The 27845-nt window shown below is 36.4% G+C and overlaps 1 protein-coding gene across 1 annotated transcript; it reads left to right on the plus strand.

Moving 5' to 3' along the window:
• LOC121415941 (zinc transporter 5-like) lies at positions 1-27337 on the plus strand. The gene is made up of 16 exons (XM_041609343.1): positions 1-136; positions 3396-3572; positions 5545-5667; positions 6361-6513; positions 7217-7304; positions 7609-7693; positions 8013-8089; positions 10064-10234; positions 11458-11746; positions 13261-13472; positions 16672-16829; positions 17775-17904; positions 18385-18646; positions 19368-19594; positions 24727-24855; positions 25996-27337. The coding sequence occupies exons 2-16, from the start codon at positions 3529-3531 to the stop codon at positions 26173-26175; spliced, it is 2328 nt and encodes a 775-aa protein (XP_041465277.1). The 5' UTR covers positions 1-136; positions 3396-3528; the 3' UTR covers positions 26176-27337.
• The last annotated feature ends 508 nt before the right edge of the window (positions 27338-27845 follow it).

Raw genomic sequence — 27845 nt, forward strand, 5'->3', positions numbered from 1 at the left:
TCAAAGGTCAAATTGCGATGCAATTTTGTCGTCACTGCAATTACATTACGTGGCCTTATGATCCACTAGGTCTAAAGGCGTCAATTTTCTGAAACTCCTTTGAAAAATGAGAAGTATAGAATTGCAAGAATTCAAGGTAAGAGTGAATAATTTTCCAATGTGCGAAAAAGGGTATTTTTTTTCCAATTTTGCTTGCAGCTAGGACTACGCTTCGCCTTCGGTCCCATATGCCCATTTTCATGGCATGTTCGCCAGTTTCTGACGAGCACCGGCATGACGACTGGTAATTCTCCTCAGGCTCAGTCTCCTGTGGATTATTTTGTCGAACACTTAATATAAATTCAATCATATATTAAACGCAACATTTTCTTATTATTCCTGCATCAAACTTCCACCATTGATACGCAAATACCAACAAAAATAAAGTTCAAAGATGTGATTTTTTTTGTCGAGATTAGTTTTCTTTCTGACTTATTTCTATTATTAAATTCTTTGGCTTTGCCAAACTTGCGATAGGCAGATAGGATATCACTAGTAACATGACTAATGTTGTTTGCACTAACTGTTGAAAACTTAAAGGGGTGGTCCAGGCTGAAAATATTTATAGCTTAATACACAGAGTAGAATTCACTGAGCAAAACGCTGAAAGTTTCATCAAAATCTGAATTCTGATAACAAATAGGCCTAGGCCTAATAAAGTTGGCAGTGTATACAGCCACAGGCGTGTGTCTTTACCATCCAGCCACACGCGTGTGGTTATATCCAGAACACCTATCTGTGGATACCGCCACACGCCGCCAGTAATAAAAGTAAAACGCGTATGTAGGTCTGACTGTCTATATCACGATCAAAATAACCTCATTTCTTCATTAAATTCTTACATTCTAAACCACTCTGATTTCTTTAAATCGTTTCAATTTCATTCTCACCGTCTTCTTTCCTTGCTTTTTTTGTCTTGTTACAAAAGGCCGCCTGTTAAATAGCAAATTTCCACACTTTTTCTACTTGTGTCGATTCTCTACTGACTCTAGGCTATGTGCGCGTACGTGCGTACGTACGAAACCCAAACTGTGTATGTCTACTACTGCGCTGCGCTAACGCTGTATGGGTCTGCCACCGCAAAGGAAGCCAGAATCGACACAAGTAGAAAAAGAGAATTTGCTGTTAAACAGACGACCGTTTGTAACAAGACAAGAAAAGCAAGGAGAGAAGACGGTGAGAATGAAATTGAAACGATCTAAGGATATCAAAGGGGTTTAGAATGTAAGAATTTAATGAAGAAATGAGGTTATTTTGATCGTGATATAGACCGTCAGACCTACATACCGGTACGTGTTTTACTGTTATTACTGGCGGCGTGTGGCGGTATCCACAGATAGGTGTTCTGGATATAACCACACGCGTGTGGCTGGATGGTAAAGACACACGCGTGTGGCTGTATACACTGCCATAAAGTTTAGCAATATTTTGTGAAAACAGTCGTCATGAATATTCTTTGGGCGAGCTGATGATGTCACATCTCCACTTTCCGTTTTGTTATGTTATTACATAAAATCACATTTTTTCATTATTTCATACATGTGTGAATAAAATGTCTGACTTATAATGAAATAAGTTGCAGCAATAAATATCTAATGCACTAAATCAATTGTCAATCCAATTTTTCTAGTTCTTGGACTCTTTGGAGGAAAAAAAATTGAATGAAAATAATTTCATATAAAATACAAAAGAACAAGTGGAGACATGACATCAGCCCACCTAATGAATATCCATGACGACTGTTTTTACAAAATATTACTAAACTTTGAAATTCAATAACTTTGCTATTGTCCGATTTTGACGAAATTTTCGGCATTTTGCTCAGTGAATTCTACTGTATTCATTAAAGGACAAGTCCACCCCAACAAAAACTTGATTTGAATAAAAAGAGAAATTCAACAAGCATAACACTGAAAATTTCATCAAAATCGGATGTAAAATAAAGTTATGGCATTTTAAATTTTCGCTTATTTTCAACAAAATAGTTATATGAACGAGCCAGTTACATCCAAATGAGAGAGTTGATGACATCACTCACTCACTATTTCTTTTGTATTTTATTATATGAAATATGAAATATTTTTATTTTCTCGTCATTGTCATGTGAAATGAAGTTTCATTCCTGCCTGAACACGTGGAATTCCATTATTTTAACATTTTGTCCTTATCGTCAAATTCGTAAGAATTGAAATATTGTATAATTCAAACAATAAAAAACAAAAATAGTGAGTGAGTGACATCATCGACTCTCTCATTTGGATGTAACTGGCTCGTTCATATAACTATCTTGTTGAAAATAAGTGAAACTTTGAAATGTCATAACTTTCTTATTTTACATCCGATTTTGATGAAATTTTCAGCATTGTGCTCGTCTGATTTTTCTCTATTGATTCAAATCAACATTTTTCTGAGGTGGACTTGACCTTTAAGCTATAAATACTTTCAGCCTGGACCACCCCTTTAAGACAAGTTATCAGCTTCTGATCGTATCCCTCAAAGTATTTTGGTCTGTTGTCTGTTTCGTAGGCCTAGTAAGTATTGTATACTATAAAGGTGTGTGGGGGGGGATTGAGGGGGCAAGGCCAAGGGGAGTTGGAAAATTCACTTAACGTTAGACAGACTTTAATAGAGTTTACTGTCATTGCTGTTTTGAGCAACTCAGTTTTTTTTGTGCACAAATTGTAGAACATACATGTACTGTACCGTAATAAGATGTAATGTGTTTCGGGCGCTGATAGTGTTTTTCACTGGCCGACTTCGAGAGAATTTACCCACCTGTAATTGTTCAAAAATGTCATGTAGCAAGTATCTCACTCGCATTCCACAATCAATGTGCCCACCGCACGTTTTTTTAATATTGCTATTGGGAACGGCTTTAATTCCTTTGGATCTTGAATTTTTTTTTTTTTTTTTTAATTCACATGTCACTTCACTTGGCAATGTTTGGCTTCATCGTAGGTTTGGTATAAACTGAAGTTAGTGACCAAAAGATCTTTCTGTGGCAGCTGACCCTTTTGTTCACCACATGTTCACATGATTTTTGGTCGCTAAATTCAATGCAAAAATAAATTACAGCGAATCGAAGCGAAGCAATGTCCAAGAATTTGAACGATGCCCAAATACAGCCTTTCCTGACCGTGATATTAAAAAAAAAGTGGTGGGAGACTCACCGTGAAATGTGATTGAGAGACTTGCCTAAATGCGAACAATACTGGTGAAATTTTAAAGTTGGCTGGTGCGAAACTGTATAAACGCCAAAGTTTGGATGCTATCATGAATTAAGTGTGTTTTGATTCTGGTTCAGTTTAAGAAAAATGATTATTCCTACCTCATTTGTCTCATACCTCGCTCCTCAGATATTGGAATGGAGAATATAAGAAATACCTAATCCTACAAGATCTTGTTAAGAACAACGCAGATGTTCCTTCAAGCCTGTACTACATGTAGTTATCAGTGATAATACATGTTAGTAGATGATCAGCTTTCAAGATGATGGGTTCTACTAGCAATCTAGGGCGAGTCCACCATGAAAGGTTTGTCATTTCATTATCCCAGTTTGGATCTTTTTTTTTCAGTTTTGATTTTTAAATGCATTTAAAATGCATATATTCTAAATATTCCTTCATTGATATGTTTCGTCTGTTGATTTACCTTGACCTTCTTATGTTTTTCTTTATAATGAATAATAAAATTGGCACATAAATCTGAATCGAAAGGGCTTGACCGATTTTGGATGACTTTGTGAAATTTTATCCCCTGCTATGTACATGTACATGATGTACACGTACATGTACAATGTACTCTATCATTTGTGCAGCAAATATATTAATTGTTAGATCAAGGTATTGGATAATTGTTGATTCATGCTGATGATTTAAAATGAAATTAATACAAATTACCCTCCTTAATTGGTATGAAATATTGATATGGTGAAAAAGTAAAGAAGTACTTGTAAAGATGAAAAAAGAGGTGCAGTGAGAACATACATGGATGTAGTACTTTTGGGGTTTATAATTTCATTTTTTTCTACAATCACTCTATTGAAAAGATTGCCTGAAATCCTCAAAGTGTATGTCTACTTTCTATTAGCTCAGAACCCTGTCCTTTTTCATAATGCAGCCACTTTATATCAGAAAATTTACCAGGGACAAAAGTACATGAGGCCAGGGTTCGATATTGGGGCTGTTTGGTGGCAAATGGCTCCTTAAAACCTTGGCAGGCTTCTCAGAAAATATGAAAAAAAAACAGAATTTCTTATCAGTATGTTGCTCCATGCTTTTGTCCATCTAAAAAATCTTGAACAAGCCTTGAAAAGTAGCATTGAGCAGTTTCAAATTGCCAAGCTGCATCTTATTTTCTGTATCCTGTATTTCCATTCACGTGGTATAAAAAAGAAAAAGATGCAGTGCTTCACCGACACAGGAAACAGTTGCATGTATTTAGGGGTCCATTTTTACCAACATGTGCAATTTCTATTGCACACATTTCCCCTAGAGTTATCACAATTCTACGATATACCCTGTATTATTAAATTCGAATTACACAGGAGATAAATCCAAGAGTGTACATGTAGTAACCTCGCATCATGAGTTGTCATCTAGATTTCGGCTTTGTTTGTCAAAATGGAGGTTTTTAACATCCAGAATAACTTAAGTTAAGGATTATAACTGAATTTTTTTTTTTTTTTTAGGGGAGGGGGGTAAATATCAGACAAGAAATCGGCAAACAAGACTCTATTCTATGCTAGTGAGATTTACTCATGCACGCATTGGCACTTGTGCTATGAGCTAGCAATTCTGAGCTCTCTCTGTGCAAGAGGTCTAGGGACCATTCTCTCAGTAAAGGCCTCAACGATGGTTATTTTCTGTTTCAGATGTAGTTAACATTTCAGATTTATTTTTGAAAATTGCCAATAGATTTTGATGGTAATTTTTCCATTGTGATGTATATTTAAGTTATAGATTATCATTTAAATTTTTCATAGAACTTTGTGAAAAGTTTATTAGGGTACATAGGAGTCTACTTGGCCAACATGTTACACATATTTGGTTGTGTACCAATTTGGATAAGCCTTTACACTGGAATAGTTGAAGTAGAAATCAGATATTGAATCATTTTCTGTATCTTTAATGTGTATACATATTCAAGTCCATCCAAAAGTCACTCACCCACACCCACGATAATGCCCTCAAGAGCAAAGGCAAACTAAATTTAAAAAAAGAGCCCCTGAAATTCCCATATGGTTCAATGTAAGCTGTATTGTAATGTTTTAATATAACATAGAAATATTGGCTGCTGACCTACAATAGTAGCCCCTGAAAGTTTATTTCAATTATTATTATCATTTTTAGGGGGAGGGGGGTATAAAACCGCACTCGTCTTGCATGTTAATTTTGTTTCAATTATATTTTTTTTGTCTAAAACAGTGCTAGTTTTGTATGTTATTTAGCATTTTGTCCCCTTAGTTTTTCCTCTTTTATGATATTGATCCTATTTTATTTCCAGACTGGCCCCATATATTATTCTCCTTGTGGTCACAAAGTGTCTTCAAGCTCTAGGAATCTTCATCTCATATGATGTACTCAAGCTGGTTCACCTTGTCATATTTGTATTCATTATTAGATCAGGGTAAGTTCAAATTTATTTTCTTTGGTGAACATAAATTCTTTTTTTATTATTTTGCATGATATTATCCACCATTCATCATTCATTGTGTATGCAGTTGATGCAGTGTATGTGTGTTCCAGGTGCTTTTGTTTTTTCTTTGCATCAGTGGTTTTGTCATTCTTTAATTTATAAATGTGAGTATGCAAATGAACTCTTACTGTAGGCTAGTCTGGCTAGACACTGGTTTATTCATACTCAAACATAGAACTGGAATGAAAGTGATGTAGGTAGTTGCTGCGCCAAAGCCTGCTCCGTCTTTAGTTTTCTCTGTAATCCAATATGAGTTATTTGATATGTGACTCTCATTTTAATTTATGTTTTTCAGCATAAGTTAAAATCATTGCTTTGTATGCTAATTATTTGTTTTTTATCATTCATACCGAGGATGTTGAACTTTAAAATCATCTGTACAGGTGTATAGATGATTTAATTAGAGTTAAGATATGAAAATTATTTCATTGATAACCTTATTTTGTAAACTTGCTCCACTATTTTGTTTCAGCTAATATTTCAGAGAGGTGGCACAATATATGCAACATTAAGCTACAGGAAGTTGAAATTGACTGTATTACACAAGATTGTGCTTGAAAAATGTGCAACTCCCTGTTCGCTTATAAAAACAAGAATATGTTTCTGTATTTGTGTTGTTTGCAGATCTGCAGCCGTTCTCTTTGTATTACAAAGACCTTTATCTACTGGTAGAAGACTCACCAAGCACCAGTGGATTAGAGTAGTGAGACATGCAATCGTTCAGACTGTCATATCTGTGCTATGGATCTTTGGGTTGACATTGTGTGGTCCGCTCAGGTATCTTATTAGCTGTTACCCTTTTTTATTTGTTGTGTATGTACTTGGTAATGATAATTATAATGATAATGATTGTTATTAACATGTAACATAGCCTTAGACATCTGAACCACATCTCTAAAACTTTATAGATATATTATTACCATGATCATTGGATACTTGCTTGCCCGCGCACAATGTAACATACATGTATGTACATTAATTAATGGTCTCGTGCATACATAAAGGTTTATATTAGATCTGTAGTTCAAGTTAGTGTTAATGTTAGATGACAGTAATACATTTATGTAGTTTTTGTTTTTCTTGTCTTAGCTGTGTGTGAATAGATATGTTCTTTTTTATTATTAGTTAAGCAGCCCTCTTTTGTTATTTGAAGCATTTGTGTAAAGCGCACTTGAAACGTTAGTGTTGCAAACTTGTCCATTGTCAAGGGTTAAGTCAACATGTGAAGAAAATGTTAATTCTTACATGTAGCTGCAATAAATTAATGTTGAAAAAATGTGATAAACTTCCAGAAGTTGTTATCAGATTTATCATAGTTGGAGAAGAAGCAGGTTTATGAAACTGTTTTTCCCCAATATCTAAAATTAGTTTCTGATATATGTATGTGAATCCTGAAATTCTTACCTGCTGAAGAACTGACCTTTTTCTGGATATGAACTACATTTGTATTTCTGATGTTAAATCTCGTTTAACTTTACAGATCGATTTTATTATTTGAGCACAATGATGTTGTCATCAGTGGGTTTGTAGCTGCATTGTTTACAAGTCGAGGAGGTGGTCCAAGTAGGGTAAGATATACAAATGAAGAAACTTCTGTGAAAAATAATCAGATTTTTCAATATCATAACTTTACAACTTTTTCAATTTCAAAGAGAATTTTAGTATCCCTGTTTGATTTGTTTTTACATTGTGCAGTCAGTGTATCAATGTTCCTTGTAAATGTTATGTGGAAAACATTATAAAAGAAAATACTGTAGTGTTACAAATTTATTGAAACTTATATTAAAAACAAACAAACAAAAAGTTGTTTGATATATCAAATGAAATTCCAATCCGAACTACCCTATGTTTTTCTTTAATTCTATTAAACAGACAAGAGGTGGCTTTATGTTTCTTCTTGCAATTCTCTCGTTGTTACTCTTTGATGTGGATCTTCAGCAAAAGCAGCCTGAACATCGTATCCTTTATTACATTCCTGTATTTACCTAATATTAGACAGATAGATAGATCACTTTTATTTCCATTCAGCTTTATTATGTATGCCAATGGCAACTTGGGAAAAATGTGTCATGCTGAAATCAAATTGCAACAAACTGGTTATATACTGACTAAATGTATGATTAGTCCATGTTGAAATCAAGATTCCAAGCATAAAGTAGACATAGTGGGTGTAGACCAAGTGGCAATTTATACTCCTTATTTGACTGGTAACCACCTCCAGTGAGGTGATGTTTTTTGTTGGAATAGTTCCTTTCCTTAACCACATATTCTGTTAGCTGAGGGACCTCATAAAAGTGCAGTGACACACGTCTTTTACCAGGCCATTTCTTGGTTAGGAGTCTCGGACCATAAGGTAAGAATTAAAGATAAGAGAATTTCAGAAGTCCTCAAAACCCATGGCATATCATCCATTCCACTATCAAAGAGAAGTTTATGACTTATGACCACTGGATGCTGACTTGGTGCCAAATCAACTGCTACACTCATTCTTTATCATGTGTAATACTGACCTCATAGGCCTGAATTCATGAAGGTGGTTTTAAAACCATGGGTTGAACCCATGGTTTGTGCAGATTTCCTGTATGAATTATGCTTAATTTACTATGTATACTGAAAAGTGTCCAATACTGATGCACGCTTTTGTCACAGTGTGCCAAATTGACGCCTGTTGCAGTGATTATGTACACTGTTTGAAGAGTGGACTTATTAATGCAAAACAGTGGACTCATGAATAAAATAGCATGGATAACCACGGCAAGAGGCATCAATTTGGTGCACTGTGACAAAAACGTGCATCAGCATTGGACTTTTTTTAACCCTAATTCTTCCAGGGGGGCATAATGGGCCCCCCCCCCCCGACAATTTTTGCGATATATCTGCTGCGCAAAATTTTTTGATCTCACCGCTCACCGATTTTTTACTTTCAAGTCTCGCGCAAATTTTGAGACCAAATTTGTGATGCTCGGGTACGCGATTACGACATTATGCAACATTATGTAAGTGCATGTCAGACCCAAAGTTGCTCATAAACATGATTTCATGTACAAATCCAATGCAAATTGTGTATTTAGGCAAAATTCATAAATGCATCATTCTTTATACTTTTCCTGATGTAACTTGATTAATTTTGCCTTGTTTATGATCAGAATCGAGTCTGGAACGATTTCCATCGAAAAACAATAAAAAACAAAGAAATACATAAGAAATTAAACGAACAGTAAAATACATAAGAAATCGGTCTTGGTACCAGAATTTTTTTCATTCACAATTGTTAGGAAAGCTGTAAAGAATATTTTCACAAAATAATAGCATTCTAGGAGCTTTATTTAGTGAATCAGAGCAAGAGTATGATTTCATGAATAAATTAGCATAATTAATTCATATAAAATAAAAATATATGAATTCAGTGGATATTACCAATGCAACTGCGTAGATTACATCATTGTCTACCATCATGCAAATTTTTGCTATGATCGCGCAATCCGCGGCTGAGATCGTATGGGGGGGCATTATGACCCCCCCCACCCCCCCCCCCCCCCCCCCCCCCCCGGAATGACGAGAATCAAAATACCCTGGGAGATTTAGGGTTAATATGCGTGAATTATACAGGAAATCTCTGCATAAACTACCTTTGTGAATTATAGGCCATATAGACTTGAGGATTGAAGACAAAACAGACAAATGCGCATGTAAACACTTTTTTTTTGAAGTGGTATGGTATTATGAGAAAATATGAGTTAAGAACCACTGTGATCAAGCACCACCAAGTCAATCCAAATTGCCCATCTTAGAAATTCATGTTCAGAAAGATGGTTGTTGAAGTAAAAGTTTTATAGTTTTCGGGGGTGTCTAATACTCTTTAACTATGGGTGCAATCTTCTCAACTCATAAGAAAGGAGAAAAATAAATGAACTCATCTTAATGAAAGATGTTACTTTCTATTAAAGAGAGATTTTAGTACATCCAGAGATTTGCAGTACACGCACATGATATGAAACTGTTGTCTTTCAGAAAATGTCATAATTTTACAGTAATGACCAAATCACTGCTGATGAGCTCCAACTGGAAACCTCGCAGTGTAACTTTTCAGTGACATTGTGGTTCAAGATCTTTCTTGCTTCTTGTGTTAGATATCTATGAAATATTCTGAATTGGGAGAATGGTGAATTACAATTCCATGGAAGGGGTAGAAGTAGTGTGTTGAAATATATAGCAGTAAGCAATTTTTAGAAAACTTTTATGTTAAATGTGTAAAAAAATGATGACTCATTCAGCCCTAGAATTATTCAAGAAATACATTTTTGCAACTGATTTCTATTTGATACAGGGTGGCGTCATCTTATTGGTGGTTCTGCTCTTTGTCAAAGTGGCTTTCAGGAATATGTCTCGGAAGTTATCAGTAGACGTTGGTGGTTCAAAAAGACTTCATGCTCTATCAACAATTGTCTCAGCGCTCATGCTGCTACCTTGGACCCTGATTCATTTATTTGTTCATCAGGTAATCATGGTCTCTCATTATTTGCATGCATGCATTCTTAACCCTAAATAGACTGGGCTATTTCGACCCCTAAGAAGACTGGGGGGGCTGATTCAGACCCCCCCTTATGATCTCGGCCGTCGATCGAGGGCTCGCGACGAAAAATTAAAACATGCATTACCCATGGCATTATCTACCAAACTATAACATCAAATTCTGCAAAAAAAGTCCTGTCTCATTAATTATGCTAATTTATGCGTAAAATCATAAGTTTGCTCTAATTAATAAAATAATGCCCCTGAAAAGGTTATTTTTGTTTCAAATACTGTAGATAGGCATCTGATCAAATTTACTTTTAAAAATTCCAACATCACATTTATTTTCCTATGTATTCTATTGTTTTCTAAATTTCTTATGTATTTCTTTGTTTTTTGACTTTTTGTTTTTTATTGTTTTTTCAATGAAAATTGTCAGGGACTTTATTTTGACCATAAAAAAGATAAAATCAATTTATTTTAAGCAGTAAAAGGAAAAATAATGATACATTTATGAATATTGGCTTAAAACACTACTTGCATTGGATTTGTACACAAATTTACGTTTTTGAGAAATTTTGGGTCTGCATGCACTTACAAAATTTTGCATAATTTCGGAACCGCGTACGTGGGGATCACAATTTTGGTTGCGTGGCGGATTTATCGCGAAAAATGCCGAGGGGGGGGGGCTGAATCAGAATTCATGATTTACAGAGATGGCTTTGTCTTTTTTGTGATCTCTCTTTCTCCTATTCTTAAATATTTAGCTCATCCGGCCTGAAGGGCCGTCGATAGTACTTGATGGGGATTCAAAATTTCTACACAGAATTTTGAAACTCATTAAATATCCTAATTTATGCACATTTTTCAACATTCACAAAAAATTCTTCTCCTTCGTTTGTTAACTGATTTTGTTTTTTTTGCTTCCATCTGGTAAAGCTTCATGAGATTTAACAAACGTCTCCACAGAATTTTGACATTTTTAGTAGAAAAAAAATTTATGCTAATTTATGCGTATTTTTTTTAATTCATGTAAATATGTTTCTTCTCTTTTATTTGTTGACTGATTGGTGCAATACATTCCATGAAGATGGTGATGCACTCTGAACCATGAAGCAGCTCTCCTAATCATTCCATCTAGAATCTTGACTGAATGAGTGGAATTAGTTTATTTGCCTTTTCTTCTTTTCCCTTTTTCCTCAATTTTAGAACGGGCCAGAATCCTGGAGGGCGCTGATCCTTCCTTTTGCTGCTCTCATCCTCGTCCTGTGTATCTTAGATTACTATGTAGAATCTGTATCCATCAACCACCTAGAGGTGTTCAGGACGGCTCGATTCAGTGGATACTCCCTCTTTCTGAGTGGACTGATCCTAAGCTACTTCTGGAGCTCTTCCTACACTACGGGTGGTTCCATTCTTGGACGGGTGGGTGATTTACAGATGGAAGAGCATGCTCTGACCGGAGGGGTTATCTTTAGTGCAATATTGTTTATATTTGGTAAGTCAGGTTTGTAAGAACCTAAATATGATTTAACACAGAAAAACAGGAGTGCTGCCCGGCCCTGATATGGTAAAAGGGTCTATCTTGAAAAACACTGTTCGGGGAAAAACGGAGAAAAATGGGTTTAAAGTTCAAACTTGTGAGCTTCTTTTATTTGAGGGATAAATTGTGTGATACTTTGTATAGCAAAGTATAGTGTATCAAAAACTGATAATTTAATTTTTAAAACCCTTATTTCATCTATTTCAAAATTAATACCACATTTACGTAGTTAGACGGTTTTACCGTACGGGGCTATTGACATGCAAAAGGGAGTTAATACTGCAAATCTTCGAGATATACCGTTTTACCATATTAATCAAATGCATGATTTGGTAAAAGGGTCTATCTCTAATTATGGTCTTAGCGAGTTAATAAGGTCTATCTCAAAGACCGTTTTACCGTATTTATCAAATGCTAGATGACTCTGTAAAAATAAAATGCGGAAATGCATGGAATTTTACCACATGAACCTCCAAAAACTGGATAATCCAGCAAAACAGTTAGTTCTAATCTGTCGCTGTCCTTGGTTTATGAAAGTTCATAACATTTCTTGGGGTACTGGGAAAAAAAAAGGTTTTGCTATATTGCTTTTATATTGATATTGGACATCAGCTGGTCAGCCGTCGATACAGTAGATCTAAATGATCTAGCAGCTGCCTTGGTCTCGGAATTAGGATGAATTAATTAGTGTCATTGTATTCTGCCTTCTTTCTTCCTTACCTGTGATTTTTTTTCTAACGACAACCCCAGCAATATCCTCCCTCTAGATGGAGGGAGGCAGCTCAGCCTCCCAACTTTCTTACGATCCATTTTTATCCTCAAGGCCGGCTCGGATGGCCTGAATATGCGTTGCGCGTACGCGCTATGCGATGACGTATTGTCTAAGAATGGTAAACGATCTATCTTTGACATAGCAAAGAGTGGGGGGTTCATTTTTTCGGAAAAACGGTCTAACTTATCCGATTTCCCGTTTAAATAAGGAAAGATTATCAGTACAATTTGCATGGTAAAGCAGTCTAAGTCAGAGATAGACCAGTTTTCCATGGAAGCCTTCGGTTACAAGTCGGCTATGTGCGAGATAGACGGTTTTACCATAAAAATTGGACCAAAATTTAAGAAATTAACCTAGATAGCTGATGCTATCTGAAAAGCTACGCATTTTTGCTACAAATTCCACCAGTGAAAAGAGCGCCTTAAAATTACCAGGATTTGAAATTTTGTCAAAAACTCAAAATTTCAAGATAAACCCTTTTGCCATATCAGGGCCGGGCTGCCTGCATCATCTCTTAACGTTCACATTCATTCTTAGACATAACAATTCAGGATGCTGGAAAGCTGCTCCAAATGATGCCTATCACCGTAATAGTGGCACAATCTTGTTTTATAAAGGTGCCCATGGTAGGATTAGCTGACTATATTGGGCCTTTTCTAGCTTGCAGTTCTCAACCATTCTTTTTCTTTCTGTTCAGCCACCAGGGTTCTCGGATGCCCTCTCCCCAAGCCAGGATCTAAAGGAAGTCTGGTAGGGTACACGGCTGGTGGTTTACCTCTCTACAACTTCACAGGGGATACACTTCAGAGGACCTCTCAGTCCTTATATGCCTTATCAAGGAGCTTCCTAAGGCAGATCCTGGAATCTTATGACTCCAGGCAGATCTTCTACTACCTGTGTATCAATTTGGTGAGTAAAGCCTTTTTCAGAGTTGTGGAGGTGTATATAAATGCTTGTTTTTGTCTCACCTGCGAAGCAAAGTGAGACTATAGGCGCCGCTTTTCCGACGGCGGCGGCGGCGGCGTCAACATCAATTCTTAACCTGAGGTTAAGTTTTTGAAATGACGTCATAACTTAGAAAGTGTATGGACCTAGTTAATAAAACTTGGCCATAAGGTTAATCAAGTATTACTGAACATCCTAGTAGAGTTTCATGTCACATGACCAAGGTCAAAGGTCATTTAGGGTCAATGAACTTAGACCATGTTGGAGGATTCAACATCGAAATCTTAACCTGAGGTTAAGTTTTTGAAATGTCATCATAACTTAGAAAATATATGGACCTAGTTCATGAAACTTGGACATAAGGTTAATCAAGTATCACTGAACATCCTGCATGAGTTTCACGTCACATGACCAAGGTCAAAGGTCATTTAGGGTCAATGAACTTTGGCCGAATTGGGGATATCTGTTGAATTCCCATCATAACTTTGAAAGTTTATGGATCTGATTCATGAAACTTAGACATAATAGTAATCAAGCATCACTGAAAATTTTGTGCAAGTTTCAGGTCTCATGATTAAGGTCAAAGGTCATTTAGGGTCAATGAACTTTGGCCGAATCGGGGGTATCTGTTGAATTACCATCATAACTTTGAAAGTTTATTGGTTTAGTTCGTTAAACTTGGACATTAGAGTAATCAAGTATCACTGAACATCCTGTGCGCGTTTCAGGTCACATGACCAAGGTCAAAGGTCAATGAACTTTGGCCGAATTGGGTGTATCTGTTGAATTACCATCATAACTTTGGAAGTTTATGGATCTGATTCATGAAACTTGTACATAAGAGTAATCAAGTATCACTGAACATCCTGTTCGAGTTTCAGGCCACATGATCAAGGTCAAAGGTCATTTAGGGTCAATGAACTTTGGCCGAATCGGGGGTATCTGTTGAATTACCATCATAACTTTGAAAGTTTATTGGTCTAGTTCGTTAAACTTGGACATTAGAGTAATCAAGTATCACTGAACATCCTGTGCGTGTTTCAGGTCACGTGACCAAGGTCAAAGGTCAATGAACTTTGGCCGAATTGGGTGTATCTGTTGAATAACCATCATATCTCTGTTAGTTTATTGGTCTAGTTCATAAAAAGTGGACATAAGAGTAACCATGTATCACTGAACATCTTGTGCGAGTTAGAGTAGTATTCAAAGTCAGCACTGCTGCTATATTGAACTGCGTGATGCAGGTGAGACGGCCAGAGGCATTCCACTTGTTTACTGTTCTGAATCTCATTGGGTATGGCTCAGCACTCCTAAGAGGTAAAAGCAAGTTGAGTGGGTGTGTGCAGAATTTCAAATTAAGATTTAGATAAATAGAATTATGTACATGTAAACTTCTAATTGCACCCAACATCAATATACAGTGATTCCAGAGAAAAAAACGATACCGAGAATTATCAATGATTTATCATAACTTAATCACAATAATAGACAAATGACCTATGATTGTAAAGCTTAAAATACAATCTTTAACCTGGTACAACTTAGAAGTAAAGAAAGGATGTCAAAAAGACACTTGGTGAACATATCTGTATTTTAAAAAACAAATCACATGTCTAAAAAGTTAAATATCTGCTCTTTAATTTGATACCTCACTAACAGAAAATGGGTGAGAAATAACAAAGTTCTATTTATTTAGAATGATAATTGAATTCCATTAATTTTGTTAAATGTCTTTTTACAGGCTAACTGTCGGACCCAACACTATTATTTGTTGACGATCAGCTGCGCATTATATCATCTTTTGTTAGCTGCGTGATAGCTATGGTAGAGGATCCGTGTAAACACATTTTTAAATCAAATTATGGAAATACGGGCATTATTTTAAAGAGACAGAACTTTCTCATTTCTTTACCATTTTATCTTGTTCAGGTATCATATTCAAGAGCAGATATTGAACTTTGTAGACACATGATTTTGTTTTTGAACTTAAATTCAGGTACAGCTCGTTAAGTGACTTTTTGGTATCCTTCAATTTTTTTTTTCTTTCCCATGCTTGAATGAGAAATCATTTTAAGAAGAGAGAGCGGGGTCCCTTAACATAAAGCTTAGCAATGATTGTAAAACATTTTTCTACAATTGATTGCATTGACTACAATGTACAATCAGTCCAGAAAATCAAGCGTACAGTTAATCGCTAACCCGTTTCACGGGACCCAGCTTTACAATGATAGGTCATTTGTCTATTGCATTTGTGATTAAGTTATGATAAATCATTGATAATTCGAAGTTTCACTTTTTGTGGGATGCATAAAGCAACCATTCAAGACAAAAACAGTGTTCTAGTTCACATTGTTTCTGTTAATTTGGCATACGTGACCATGAATTTGCTTTTACGTTTCAATAAGACCTTGATGTCATTCTTTATTGCGTACTTTAAATGTATTTGATCTAATGTTGGTTCTTTGATTTAATGTTGGTTCTTTACTTAGACTGTAGGTGTACTTCCATGAGCACTAATGTTCAGCACTCACATGGTGTGTTCAACAAATCAATACTGTACTTCCCCTTTAAAGTCAGTTGAAAGGGAGGGGGGAAATCAATAAACTTTCATTGTAAGAAAACCAAGGAAGTCATGTTCATTGTTGGGAGTGATGAGTCATAGCACCTCTGTCAAAGAATAACAAAAGCACCATTCTTCTATTAAATGTATGGGCTTTCTTGTCAGAGATTGTCAAGGTTTGGGTTTCAATAGAAAGTTTTATGCTTCACGCAATGGACACAGAAACCGGAAGTAAAAGAGTGCTAAAGTTCCATTTGAAGAGTTTGTTTTCCATTCCATTCCAAGCACAATATGGTACAAGATAATCCATATGAAGAACCTGCAACTTAGCTTCAATGCATTTTCCTTTAAAATCATTTCATACATGTACATGCATGTAGCTCTCCTAACAGCAAGAAACTTGACACAAAAAAGTGTTTGCTACTACGATAATCATTGCATACAGAGTTCAGATGGCGAAGCCTCGGAAAGCCAAAACGTGCGCTTCGCAGTCGTAATTTGAGTACTTTTTTGTTTTTCTTTGTGAATTAATTTCTCTTTACCTGTATAACCAAATCTCTTTCTTGACTAAACATTAGATTTGCTTTTAATGTTTGTTTATAGGTGTTCACATTTGTTGAGCTGTCGTATGGTATGTGGACCAACAGCCTAGGTCTCATCTCTGATGGATTCCATATGTTGTTTGATTGTACTGCACTCGTTTTGGGTCTCTGTGCTGCAGTCATGTCACACTGGAAAGCTACCAGGATATACTCTTATGGGTGAGTCAGGATGAGAATACATTCCTATTTTATTCATATTTTTGATATTTTGTTATCTTACATGTATGTATTTTACACTGCAAACACAGCTATGCCCATGAAAGTAAACATTGGAGATGATAATTTCATTCTACAGCTACTGGATTTTGAGTGAACTCCCCCCAAATATATGGGGGTCCTAATGAATGTAAGAGTTTGAACTGAAATTTATTTAGGCATGTGAAAGGATTTGAGAGCTTGTGTAATGTAACCTTGCCTTTTTGTGAATTCTAGTTATACATAAAATTTGTGAATTTTAGTTATATTTTGTGTGCATCTGTTCACTGTGATGTGTTGCCATGGGCACAATATCCATCAGCAGTATTATAATCCTGTGAACAGGCATTACCATGAAATATGATTGTTGCGAATAAGTTTCAAGTTCTCAAGTTTCATTTATTTCTCCTTCAAGAGATCAGATAAAATTACAAATAGGCAATGAGTAACAAGGTACATCCAATAAAGAAGATGGCTAAAAAGGGAAGATATACTGTGATAGGCATTCTGCAACAGAAAGTACTTAAACATGAACAACCATAAAATCATAATTACAGGTTAACCCCCCCCCCCAAACAAACAAAAAACGCCTACATCAAATACCGGATGGGATGGAGAAAGAGGAAAGAGAGCAATAAATACATGTCATTCTAAGAATATATTAAAAACGTTTTGTATTTCCTTCTAAAAAGAGATACCTAAGGGCTTGATTGAATATGAGAAGGGTTTGAGTTCCAAATAATCAGGAAGCAGACTAAATAAATTTAAAAATAACAGATTTACACTGAACTTAGGTTCACAGGTGAAATGAAAGGAAAGAGACTCTTCCCCCCGCCCCCGTTTTCATTGAATAATGTCATATTGGCATTTCACTATTTCAGTTCTTTATATGAATGTTTTCGTTGAAAGGTATGGCAGGGTAGAAGTTCTGTCTGGATTTGTTAATGGCCTCTTCTTGGTTGTGATTGGCTGCTTTGTATTCACGGCTGCTATTGGACGTCTCTTGGACCCGCCTGATATCAACACTGATCAACTTATGGTAAGAGAATATTTTTGCACTTAAACCAATCTCAATTTTCATGCTGATTTTTATACTGAATTTGACCGATTGAATGTTATCGCAATATTGGATGGGTCAAATGTCAAAACTGTGGTCACTTTTTCACTTCCACACGAAACCCTTATTAGTTAAATGCCGCAGTAAAGCAATGGACAGTGTGATTGCTGATCCGTTTTCTGATCATCTTTTGAAATTCAATTTTCACTTTTACAGTCACACCATGGGGTTCATTTGTAAGTCTATCCTGTATTCTTCTCATACCTGGTGGATGTTTCATAGAGCTGTTCGTAAGATACGAATGACTTCACGCACGTCTGGTGATCCTTTTTTGTGCTATGTGATATCCCTGTATACATGATTTATGACTTAAGAACATACATGATTACATACATGGTGTTTACCGAAAAAACCTTCAATACTTTCATGTTATTGCTAATGTTTTTTTTACTTACCTTCCAGACCGTGTCAGTAATAGGCCTCATCGTTAATCTCATCGGAATCATGGCATTCAGCCATGCTCATTCACACAGCCATGGGGGTGGTTCCAGTCATGGCCACTCCCACGGAAGTGCGAGCTCCTCCCAATCAACAAGTCACGCCCACTCCCATGGCAGTAGCCAGTCAAGTCATGGGCAATCGCACGACCACCATGGAGGATCCGACCACCATGCAGGACATGAGAAGAAACCGGCCTGCCAGACTAAGAACACTAACATGCAAGGTTTGTTTGAAATAGTACTACTCTCTAACCAACTTCTTAATATCTTTCTGTTTAAATCAGTCGTGACATTACAAAGATAAAAATCATATTCTTCTGTTATACAATGCTAAATGCATTGTAACAATGTTCAATAGGTACTTTCCAGTCATATGATCCTTGCTTTCTCCACTCCTTAGGAGGCATTCCAATAAGAGTTGCCAAATGCCAAATAGCTAGGCATACTACATACTAGGCTTTTGCATCATAAAGGGTATCCATTTAACACCTGGTTGGAGTGTAGCAGAGTGTGGATTAATACCTTGCTAAAGAACGCAGTACCGCAGTTGGATTCGAGCACTTGACCCCTCTCATTACAAGTTAGACATGCTACACCTATACACTTCCACAAGCGTGACAGATTACTAATTGATTAAAATCATATTCTTAAGATGACTCAACTCACTCTGTGTCAAGAAAAATCCAAATTGTTGATCATGACCCCGTAGGCCAACTCAGAGGAAGCATCCACAGTAACTTTGTTCTGAAAAACCAATTTTAGAAAGTATGAAGAACCAGACAGGTGGCATTCATATCCAAACCATTGAACCATTGAAAACAAAAAGAGTGAAAAAAATGGCCATAGCAATTGAGTATAATTCTTTACCCTTTGCCAAAGATTGATGCAGTTGTCGTCACTAGCAGTGTGATGAGTATTTCCCATACATTTCTTCATCTCTTCTAGGTGTTTTTCTCCATGTGCTGGCGGACACCATGGGCAGTGTGGGAGTTATCATCTCGGCATTCCTCGTCGAAAAGTTTGGCCTCCTCATCGCGGACCCTATTTGTTCCATCTTCATCTCTGTCATGATTCTCATCAGTGTAGCCCCGTTGCTAGGGGATACAGCATCCATCTTGCTACAAAGGATACCACCAGAGCTTGAGCCAGGCTTGAATGAAGCATTATTCAAGGTAGTAGATTAAAGAATTAATCTGTAAACACCCAATGGTCAAAAAAGATTTCAATTGTACCATTGACTATGCAGATTTGGTCTGCATAAGCATCAAAGTTCCCAGCCCATCAGGGAAATCAGGGAATTTTGATCAGCCCACAAGTCGAAAGCATGGTAGTCAGTCAGACTCTGTGATGTGTTCCATATCAAAACAACTTCCTTGAATGACTGGTTTTGGAGGTACTAATTAGTTTTACATCATTGTTTTTTTACTGAAAATACATGTAAGTCACAGCATCAACTTAGAAAACATGCAAAACTGGGAATGGGTTTAACCCTATATAGCCCGGGCTATTTTGAAATTGCATGGCCCGGGGGGGGGGGGGGGCCTATTAGGCCCCCTCCTCAGATCTCGGCCGTTTATCGACCGATTGCAACCAAATTTGGTGTGTGGGTGCCATTATGTATTTTACAAGAATGCATTGTCAAATTTATTATATTCATTATCATTTTTTATTTATCTAATTAATTATGCAAATATTCAAATTTTTTCAAGAAATTTTCATTTTTTGCAGTTTTCCCCCCATTTTTTGAGAAAATGCAATGGAATCAAGCATGTTAGTAGCCAGTCATGTAATCTAAAAGACAGCTCACTCAACTGTATTGAAATTGTACAGTTATTAGATTATAATAGTAATTAATTATGCACATATGCTAATTTTTCTGAAATTTTGAATTTCACATATTGATTACCACGTCTGGACATAATTTTTTGTTTCTAGTTGTGTACTGAAGAAAGGTGATATTTACTTTATATTTTGACATTAGGCGGTTTCAAACCGCCTCGATCACAAGAATCCCCGTTAAATTACGAGAACCTTTTTAGGCTGAAAAATACCCGTTAATTATTCCTGCATTCACACCGCCCTGAAACATACCCTTCGGGATATAAGTTCCTGAAGTTACGAGCATGCGCAGTATGGTCTGATAAGCAGGCAAGGTGCGAGATTCAAAATCACTAGCCCAGCAGCCACCCACAGCTCCCGCGCCCAACGACGACCAACGACACGCTGGGCTAAAAGTTCCCGTAATTTGCTTTCACATCGCCAAAATACCTGCGACCTTGGAAAAATCCCTGCGAAAGTTCTCGTAATTTCGCCAAGTACCTACTATTTAGCGGGTATTTTCTTTCGGGGAGATTACGCGTAGTTTGCTTTCACATTACCAAAATACCTGGTATTTTCTGATCGGGGTAAATTTCCCGATCAGAGAATACCTGGAACTGGCGAACTTCGAGGCGGTCTGAAACCACCTACTATAGCATCAAAAAGTGAAATACTTATGCAAATTAGAGATAAATGAATATTCATTAGCAGCCAGAAATGTTTCAAAGTAATTTATTAGATGGATAATATTCTTGTTTCCTTCCGTGTTTCCGAATTCTTATGTATTTCTTTGTTTTTGATTTATTATGTATTTCTTTGTTTTTGATTTATTGTGTATTTCTTTGTTTTGAAAATCTCTATTTTTTATTGTTTTTTTAAATGTAGAATAGTTGGTGATAGCCCAAAAGAAAGTTATGTGAGGAAAAACAGAAAACAAAACATTCATCTGACAACACTTCTTGTAAAACCCATACATTGTACACACAAAAGTCGATGGAAATTGCCATTTTCGGTGACATTGGTCACGAATATGAGCTATATCTCCGCAAGTGTACCCCCGATTTTCGCAAACAGGGTCTCAAAATGTGCGGGAGATGTGAAAGTAAAAAGTCATTAAATTTAAGCGTATTATTTTTTTGCATTTAGAAATTATCATGAAAAAATGTTGAGGAGGGGGGCCTTTTAGGCCCCCCCCCCTTCGGCTATATAGGGTTAAATGATTATCAGAGAAGTGTTTAACTTCATCAGGGAAAATCAGGGAATTTGTTTTTCTTGATAAGCTGGGAACCCTGAAGTATGCTTATTTCATTATGTATACAAAAATTTTGTGTATAACCGTAAATAGACTGGGCTATTTCGACTCCTAAGAGACTGGGGGGGGCTGATTCAGCACCCCCCCCCATGATCTCGGCTGTCGATCGCGTGATCGCGACGAAAAATTGGCACACGCGTTGCCCATGGCATTATCTGCAAAACTATAATATCAAATTCTGTGAAAAATCTCATTGCTCATTAATTATGCTAATTTATGCGTAAAATCATAAGTTTGCTCTAATTAATAAAGTAATGCCCCTAAAATGCTATTTTTTTTCACATACCGGTAGTCTAGAAAGGCATTTATTTTCTTATGTATTCTATTGTTTTTTTGTATTTCTTATGTATTTCTCTGTTTTTTATTTTTTGTTTTTTATTGTTTTTTCAATGGAAATTATCGGGGACATTATTTTGACCATAAAAAATTAATTGATTTCAAGCAGTAAAAGGAAAAACAAAATTCATGTTTTTGAGTAATTTGGGGTCTGCATGCACTTACGAAATATTGCGTAGTTTCAAAATCGCAGACCCGGGGGTCACAATTTTTGTCTCAAAAGTTGCGCAAGACTTGAAAGTAAACAGTCAGTGAGCGACGCAGTCTAAAAATTTCGCGTGGCTGATTTATCGTGAAAAATGTCGAGGGTGGCTGAATCAGCCCCACCAGTCTTTTTAGGGTTAAATGAAGCACAGTTATATAAGATATCTATAAATTATGGCCATGGTTCACCTGAAAACTTTTCTTAGAATACAGACCTTTAACCCTATCTAGGCCGGGGTATTTTGGGAGTTCATATGGCCGGGGGGAGGGGGCCTTCCAGGCCCCCCATTGAGATCTCGGCCGTTGACCACGGGATCACACCGAAAATTGGCACACAGGTTGTCTGGGATATAATCTACAAAATGGTAACGTAATTTCTTTCATGCAAATCGCTATTAAGTAATTATGCTAATTTATGCATAATTAGTATGCGAAATCATACTTTTTCCTCTAACTCCATAAATAAAGCTCCAAATGTTCTAATTTTTGGCATAGAAACTCTTTGTGATGTTCTTAACAAGTGTACATGAAAAAAAATTGGGATATCAGATCAATTTCTTATGTATTATATTGTTTTTGCAATTTCTTATGTATTTCTTTGTTTTTTGGACCTTTTGTTTTTCATTGTTTTTTCATTGAAATTCGTTGGGGATTCTTCTAAGATCATAAACAGCATAAAGTACATACATTTAGGCCAATAAAACTAAAAATAATCATACATTTATGATTTTTTTTTGAAAACACAATTTACATTGACTTTGTACACGAAATCACGTTTTTGAGCAATTTTTGGTCTGACATGCACTTACATAACGTTGTGTAACTTCGGAACCACGTACCCGGGTGACGCAAAATTGGTCTCAAAAGTTGCACAAGACTTGAAAGTAAAAAGTCAGTGAGCGGCGCGGTCAAAAAATTTTGACGCCTAAGAAGACGGGGAGGGTGATTCAGCCCCCCCCCCCTTATGATCTCGGCCATCGATCGTGATGAAAATTGGCACGCCCGTTACCCATGGCATTATCTACAAAACTGTAATATCAAATTCTTCGAAAAATCTCACTGCTCATTAATTATGCTACTTTATGCATAAAATCATAAATCTGCTCTAGTTAATAAAATAATGCCCGTAAAATGCTAATTTTTGTTTCACATACTCTTGATAAGCATCTGATCAAATTTATTTTTCGAAAATGTCAACATCACATTTATTTTCTTATGTATTTTATTGTTTTCTAAATTTCTTATGTATTTGATTGTTTTTCGACTTTTTGTTTTTCATTGTTTTTTCAATGGAAATTGTTTGCGACTTTACTTTGACTATAAACAAGATAAAATCAATTGATTTTAAGTAGTAAAAGGAAAAATAACGATACATTTTATGGACTTTGGCTAAAAACACTATTTGCATGGGATATGTACACAAACTCATGTTTTAGAGCAATTTTGGGTCTGCATGCACTTACGAAATGTTGCGTAATTTCGGAATCGCGTACCTGGGGGTCACAATTTTGGTCTCAAAAGTTGCGTGAACCTTGAAAGTAAAGTCAGCAAGTGACACGGTCAGCAAATTTCAAGTGGCAGATTTATCGCGAAAATGTCTAGGAGGGGTGGGGCTGAATCTGCCCCCCCCCCCCCCAGTCTTCTTAGGGTTTAAGGTTAGAGCAATTAAGGAAGTTCATTGTATTGAATACATGCTATAGAGTGTGTATAAGTTCAACATTGTGTAAACTATTAATTTATTATCGATTCTTTTTGTTTCTCAAATCGCTTTCCTGGGTACTGTTCTATCCTGGGAGATCGGTCATCGCCCCATTCCATCCTTAGAAAAAGATTATAATACTCACGAATATTCAATGATAAAAACATGCCACTGAGCATATTTACTGAGCATAAAATGCAGTAAACAGAGATGGAATACCAAAGTGATGAGGATGGTGGTTGATCAAGCTGTTACACACGATTATACAGAAAACTGGTGGGTATTTTATAAAGCTGTTCTTAAGTTATGAATGACCTAATGCACAACTGGTGACCCTTTCTTGTGTTGTGTGATATATCTCTATAGCTGACTTCAGACCCAAGAACATGTTCCAGTGGTACAAAAAAATTAATTCATAACTTTACAACAGCTTTACAAAGCACCCACCTGGTCCGCTACATAGGAGTATATCTTTCTCATGAGAATGGGGGAGGGGTCTCTCAAAGATTTAAGCCTGACTATAGATCACACTTGATTTCCGAAATGTGTGTGGTAGAAAGTACATCATAGCAAGGTACATGTACATGCTCAGAGGACATGCACTTTTCAATCATATTAGCATGCGGCATTGGCATTTAAGCAGGACTAGTGTCACACTTAAAAGTTTGTGTAACACCCTCAGGGTCCTGGGGCCTGTTGCAGAAAGAGTTGCATTTAAACGCAACAAAAAAAAAATCAATTGTAAGTCCCAAATGTGCGCTGTTGGCTGGTTGAAAATCAAGTTGTGCATGATTTTTAGAGTTGTGTTTGATTGCAACTCTTTCTGCAACGGGTCCCTGGTCACCAGTCATGCATGAAGTCGTGTACGAAAACTTGCAAACAGCTTTACGAAACTGCATTTAGTATACAATTATAATTTGCTCCCTTTTCTCCAGATCCGGTCTATAAATGGTGTCCTGTCATTCCGGAAACCCCATTTTTGGAGGCATTCAGGGGACATAGTTGCCGGAACTCTACATATTCAGCTTGAACAGGGAGCAAATGAACAAAAGATCATTCAACAGGTGGGTTTGGTGTTCATCATCCTGAAGATGTTGTCCCCCCCCCCTTTTTTTTCCAATATACAGCAAAAGTCCACTCGCATTGAAAGAAAAGAAGATAATAATGATTTTAATTAAAATGCAAAATAAAACCAGCATAACTTTGAAAAATTTATCAAAATCAGATGTAAAATAAACTTATGACAATTTTATATTTCACGTATTTACATAAGACGAACTTTGCGTTAACGGCAGAGTGATATGTAAATGAGAGACTTGATGTCACTCAGTATTTTTTTTTAAATACGGTAAATTATTTGGTGTTGATAAGGTTGTGTTGCAGATTTAACAAAGTAAATTCATCATATTACTGTACATTCACGCTACCACAATACCAATTTCACCTGTTCAGGTTGAATTAAACTCTGCAATACAGTATAATGAAGATAAATTAAAAGGTCAGACATTTCTTAAAATAAAATACAAAGCTGCTTGTATATATGGATGATGCCTTTTGTTTTCTCATATTCATACCGACCAGAATGTGCATTAATTGTTGGTATAGTTGAGCTATTTAGAATATCATAGTTTTTTTCATTCTACGTCCAATTTCAATTAAATTTTCAGAACTAAGCTTGTTCCAGTTTTCTAATATCATCCACTTCAATCTTTTGTCTGGGTGATTTCTGCTTTACTCAATCATATAGGGTGCACAAGTTCCCCTTTATGTTTTCCTTATCCTCGGATTTACATGTAATTGTCTATCTCTTATCCTTTCTCTCCCCTTATTCCAATTTCCCCCCCCCCCTGTACTCTGTGTCTTTCTATCTCCCCTTTCTCCTTTCTCTACATATCTTTCATTACCAATTCACTTTTTTATCACTTTCATTTTCACATTCCCCAATATATTTGAATTTAGCATCTCTTATTGCTGTGATCGTGAAATTATATTAAGGTATCTACACCAACAAAAGTTGTATAGGTCTGACATATTTTTTTGATGAAATATCAACTTTTCAAAGTGGTCTTTTAAGGTTTATCTGTTAGAATTCAATACAAAATTTATTTACATCTTCCCGACTTTCTTTCATTTGTTCTGGAAGAAAATTGAGTGATATTAAATTTCCTTACATGTGGGATTATCTCTTGCTTGGTCTCTGTTAGGTCACAGCCCTCTTCAAGGAACAAGGCATAACCAACTTCTCCGTTCAGGTAGAGAAGGAGGCATTCTTCCAGCACATGTCCGGTCTGAGTGCCAACTTTGACCAGGTTCTTAAGATGACCAGTCAGATGGAGCAGATTGGTAACTTGGACACCCAGCTCTATGATATCAAAGCTGTTTGAATTGTACTAGCAGCAGTGAGACTGTTAATGATCATCTTTGACATGAAGACATGAATGTGGTAGGTGTTCACTGCAGCTATAGGTGGGCCTTAGTACAAAGATTTCCAGAATTCACTAGTAAACAGGCTAAGATGAAGTCAGATAGCGCAAATTGGCAACCTGGACACTCAGTTCTATGTTTGAATTGTGATAGCAACGTTGAGACCATCGATGACAATCTTTGACATGGCCAGGTTTGAACTGAGCTAGATGGGCCCTGTACAATGCCTATAGGGGCTTCGAAAAACAGTAGTCATTAAGTAAAGATGACCGGTCAGATGGATCAGATAAGCTACAAGGACATCAAATCTTTGTGCATTGTGCAGGACGTGACCCGGAAGGCTTTGATCACCTCATTTGAGACAAGACTCTCTTTGTGGCCAGGTGCTGTAATGTTATATTACACTACATGTATGTGTAAAACAAACTTGCCCATCACTTGAAGACTATTGGTCTTTTCTTATGAAGGCTGTCTGTACTGTGCTGAAGTTTTTAAGATGGCCAGAAGGACAAATAAACAGGTGTGATGCCAGGCATTAGACAATTCGACCAAGTTGTATGCCATGAAGAATTTGCTAAACCAATCGATGTTCAGACAATGGATTTTCAAGATAAGGTATTAGAGAACTGTGATTGCTGTTATAAATGCACAATATCATTTACTTATTTTGATATTGGGGTCTTTCAAGCATAAAGTATTAAAAAGGAAATCATGTGGATGCAGAGTGTAATGGTATCAAGGTTTTATAGACTTAAGACCCCATTTATGCTGGGCAAATGAATGTCCTGTCTGCCCATATATTGTGCAAACTCTCATCCATGAAAGTGTTGGAATCTTGGGCCAGTCACGAAAGATCAACGTTAACAAGCCAAATCTACTTGCCGTTCTTATGATTTATGAATTGGTCAAATCTCTATCATCCTCAATACTTTTAATTCAGAGTTTCCTAAAGCCATTTTACATGCACTTTTCAGGTAAACTATGAACAGGCAACCAGCTTTTCCTGAAACTTACCAACATATTTGGCATGCAAGACATGCCTATAATTAATTTCACGTATTGCTGCTTTGGCAACATAAATTTGCAACTTTGTTGTCTGAAAATAGTCATATGTTCAGGTTAGTGGAATAAACGTGAGTGACATTGTAATATTTCCAGTGAGTCAAAGTAGCTTTCCCTTTGACAAGGCATAATTGCCCCTATTTTTGAAGAGCAAGTGCTGGGAATCAAACATGACATGAATCAATTTGTTTTCTATTTATTCAAACAGAAACTGATTTTCCCCAAAGGTAAAGACAAAGATACAATAGTCTTGATCTTTATAGAAATACTAGGATGTGTCCCGAAGTATCTTTCTCCCTTGCAATTATAATTACTATTCTGGTTAGAATAATTGACTACCTGAAGCACTACCAGGTAATATTGTGGTTTGAGGTGCAAAGATTTGAAACAGGAAAGTGTAAACAGTAACGATGTCAATCATCATCGGCACATTTCCACTAAGGTGAAATATGTGACTTGCAACCCCCAAACCACAAGTCACAAGTTTGGAGATATCTTTCGGGCTTTGAATGGCACATTATAAGCTTTAGAATTATGTAAAACTTGTCAAAACTAAATAACAATAACT

This window comes from Lytechinus variegatus, chromosome 5 (genome assembly GCF_018143015.1).
Source record: "Lytechinus variegatus isolate NC3 chromosome 5, Lvar_3.0, whole genome shotgun sequence".
Lineage (NCBI taxonomy): Eukaryota > Metazoa > Echinodermata > Echinoidea > Temnopleuroida > Toxopneustidae > Lytechinus > Lytechinus variegatus.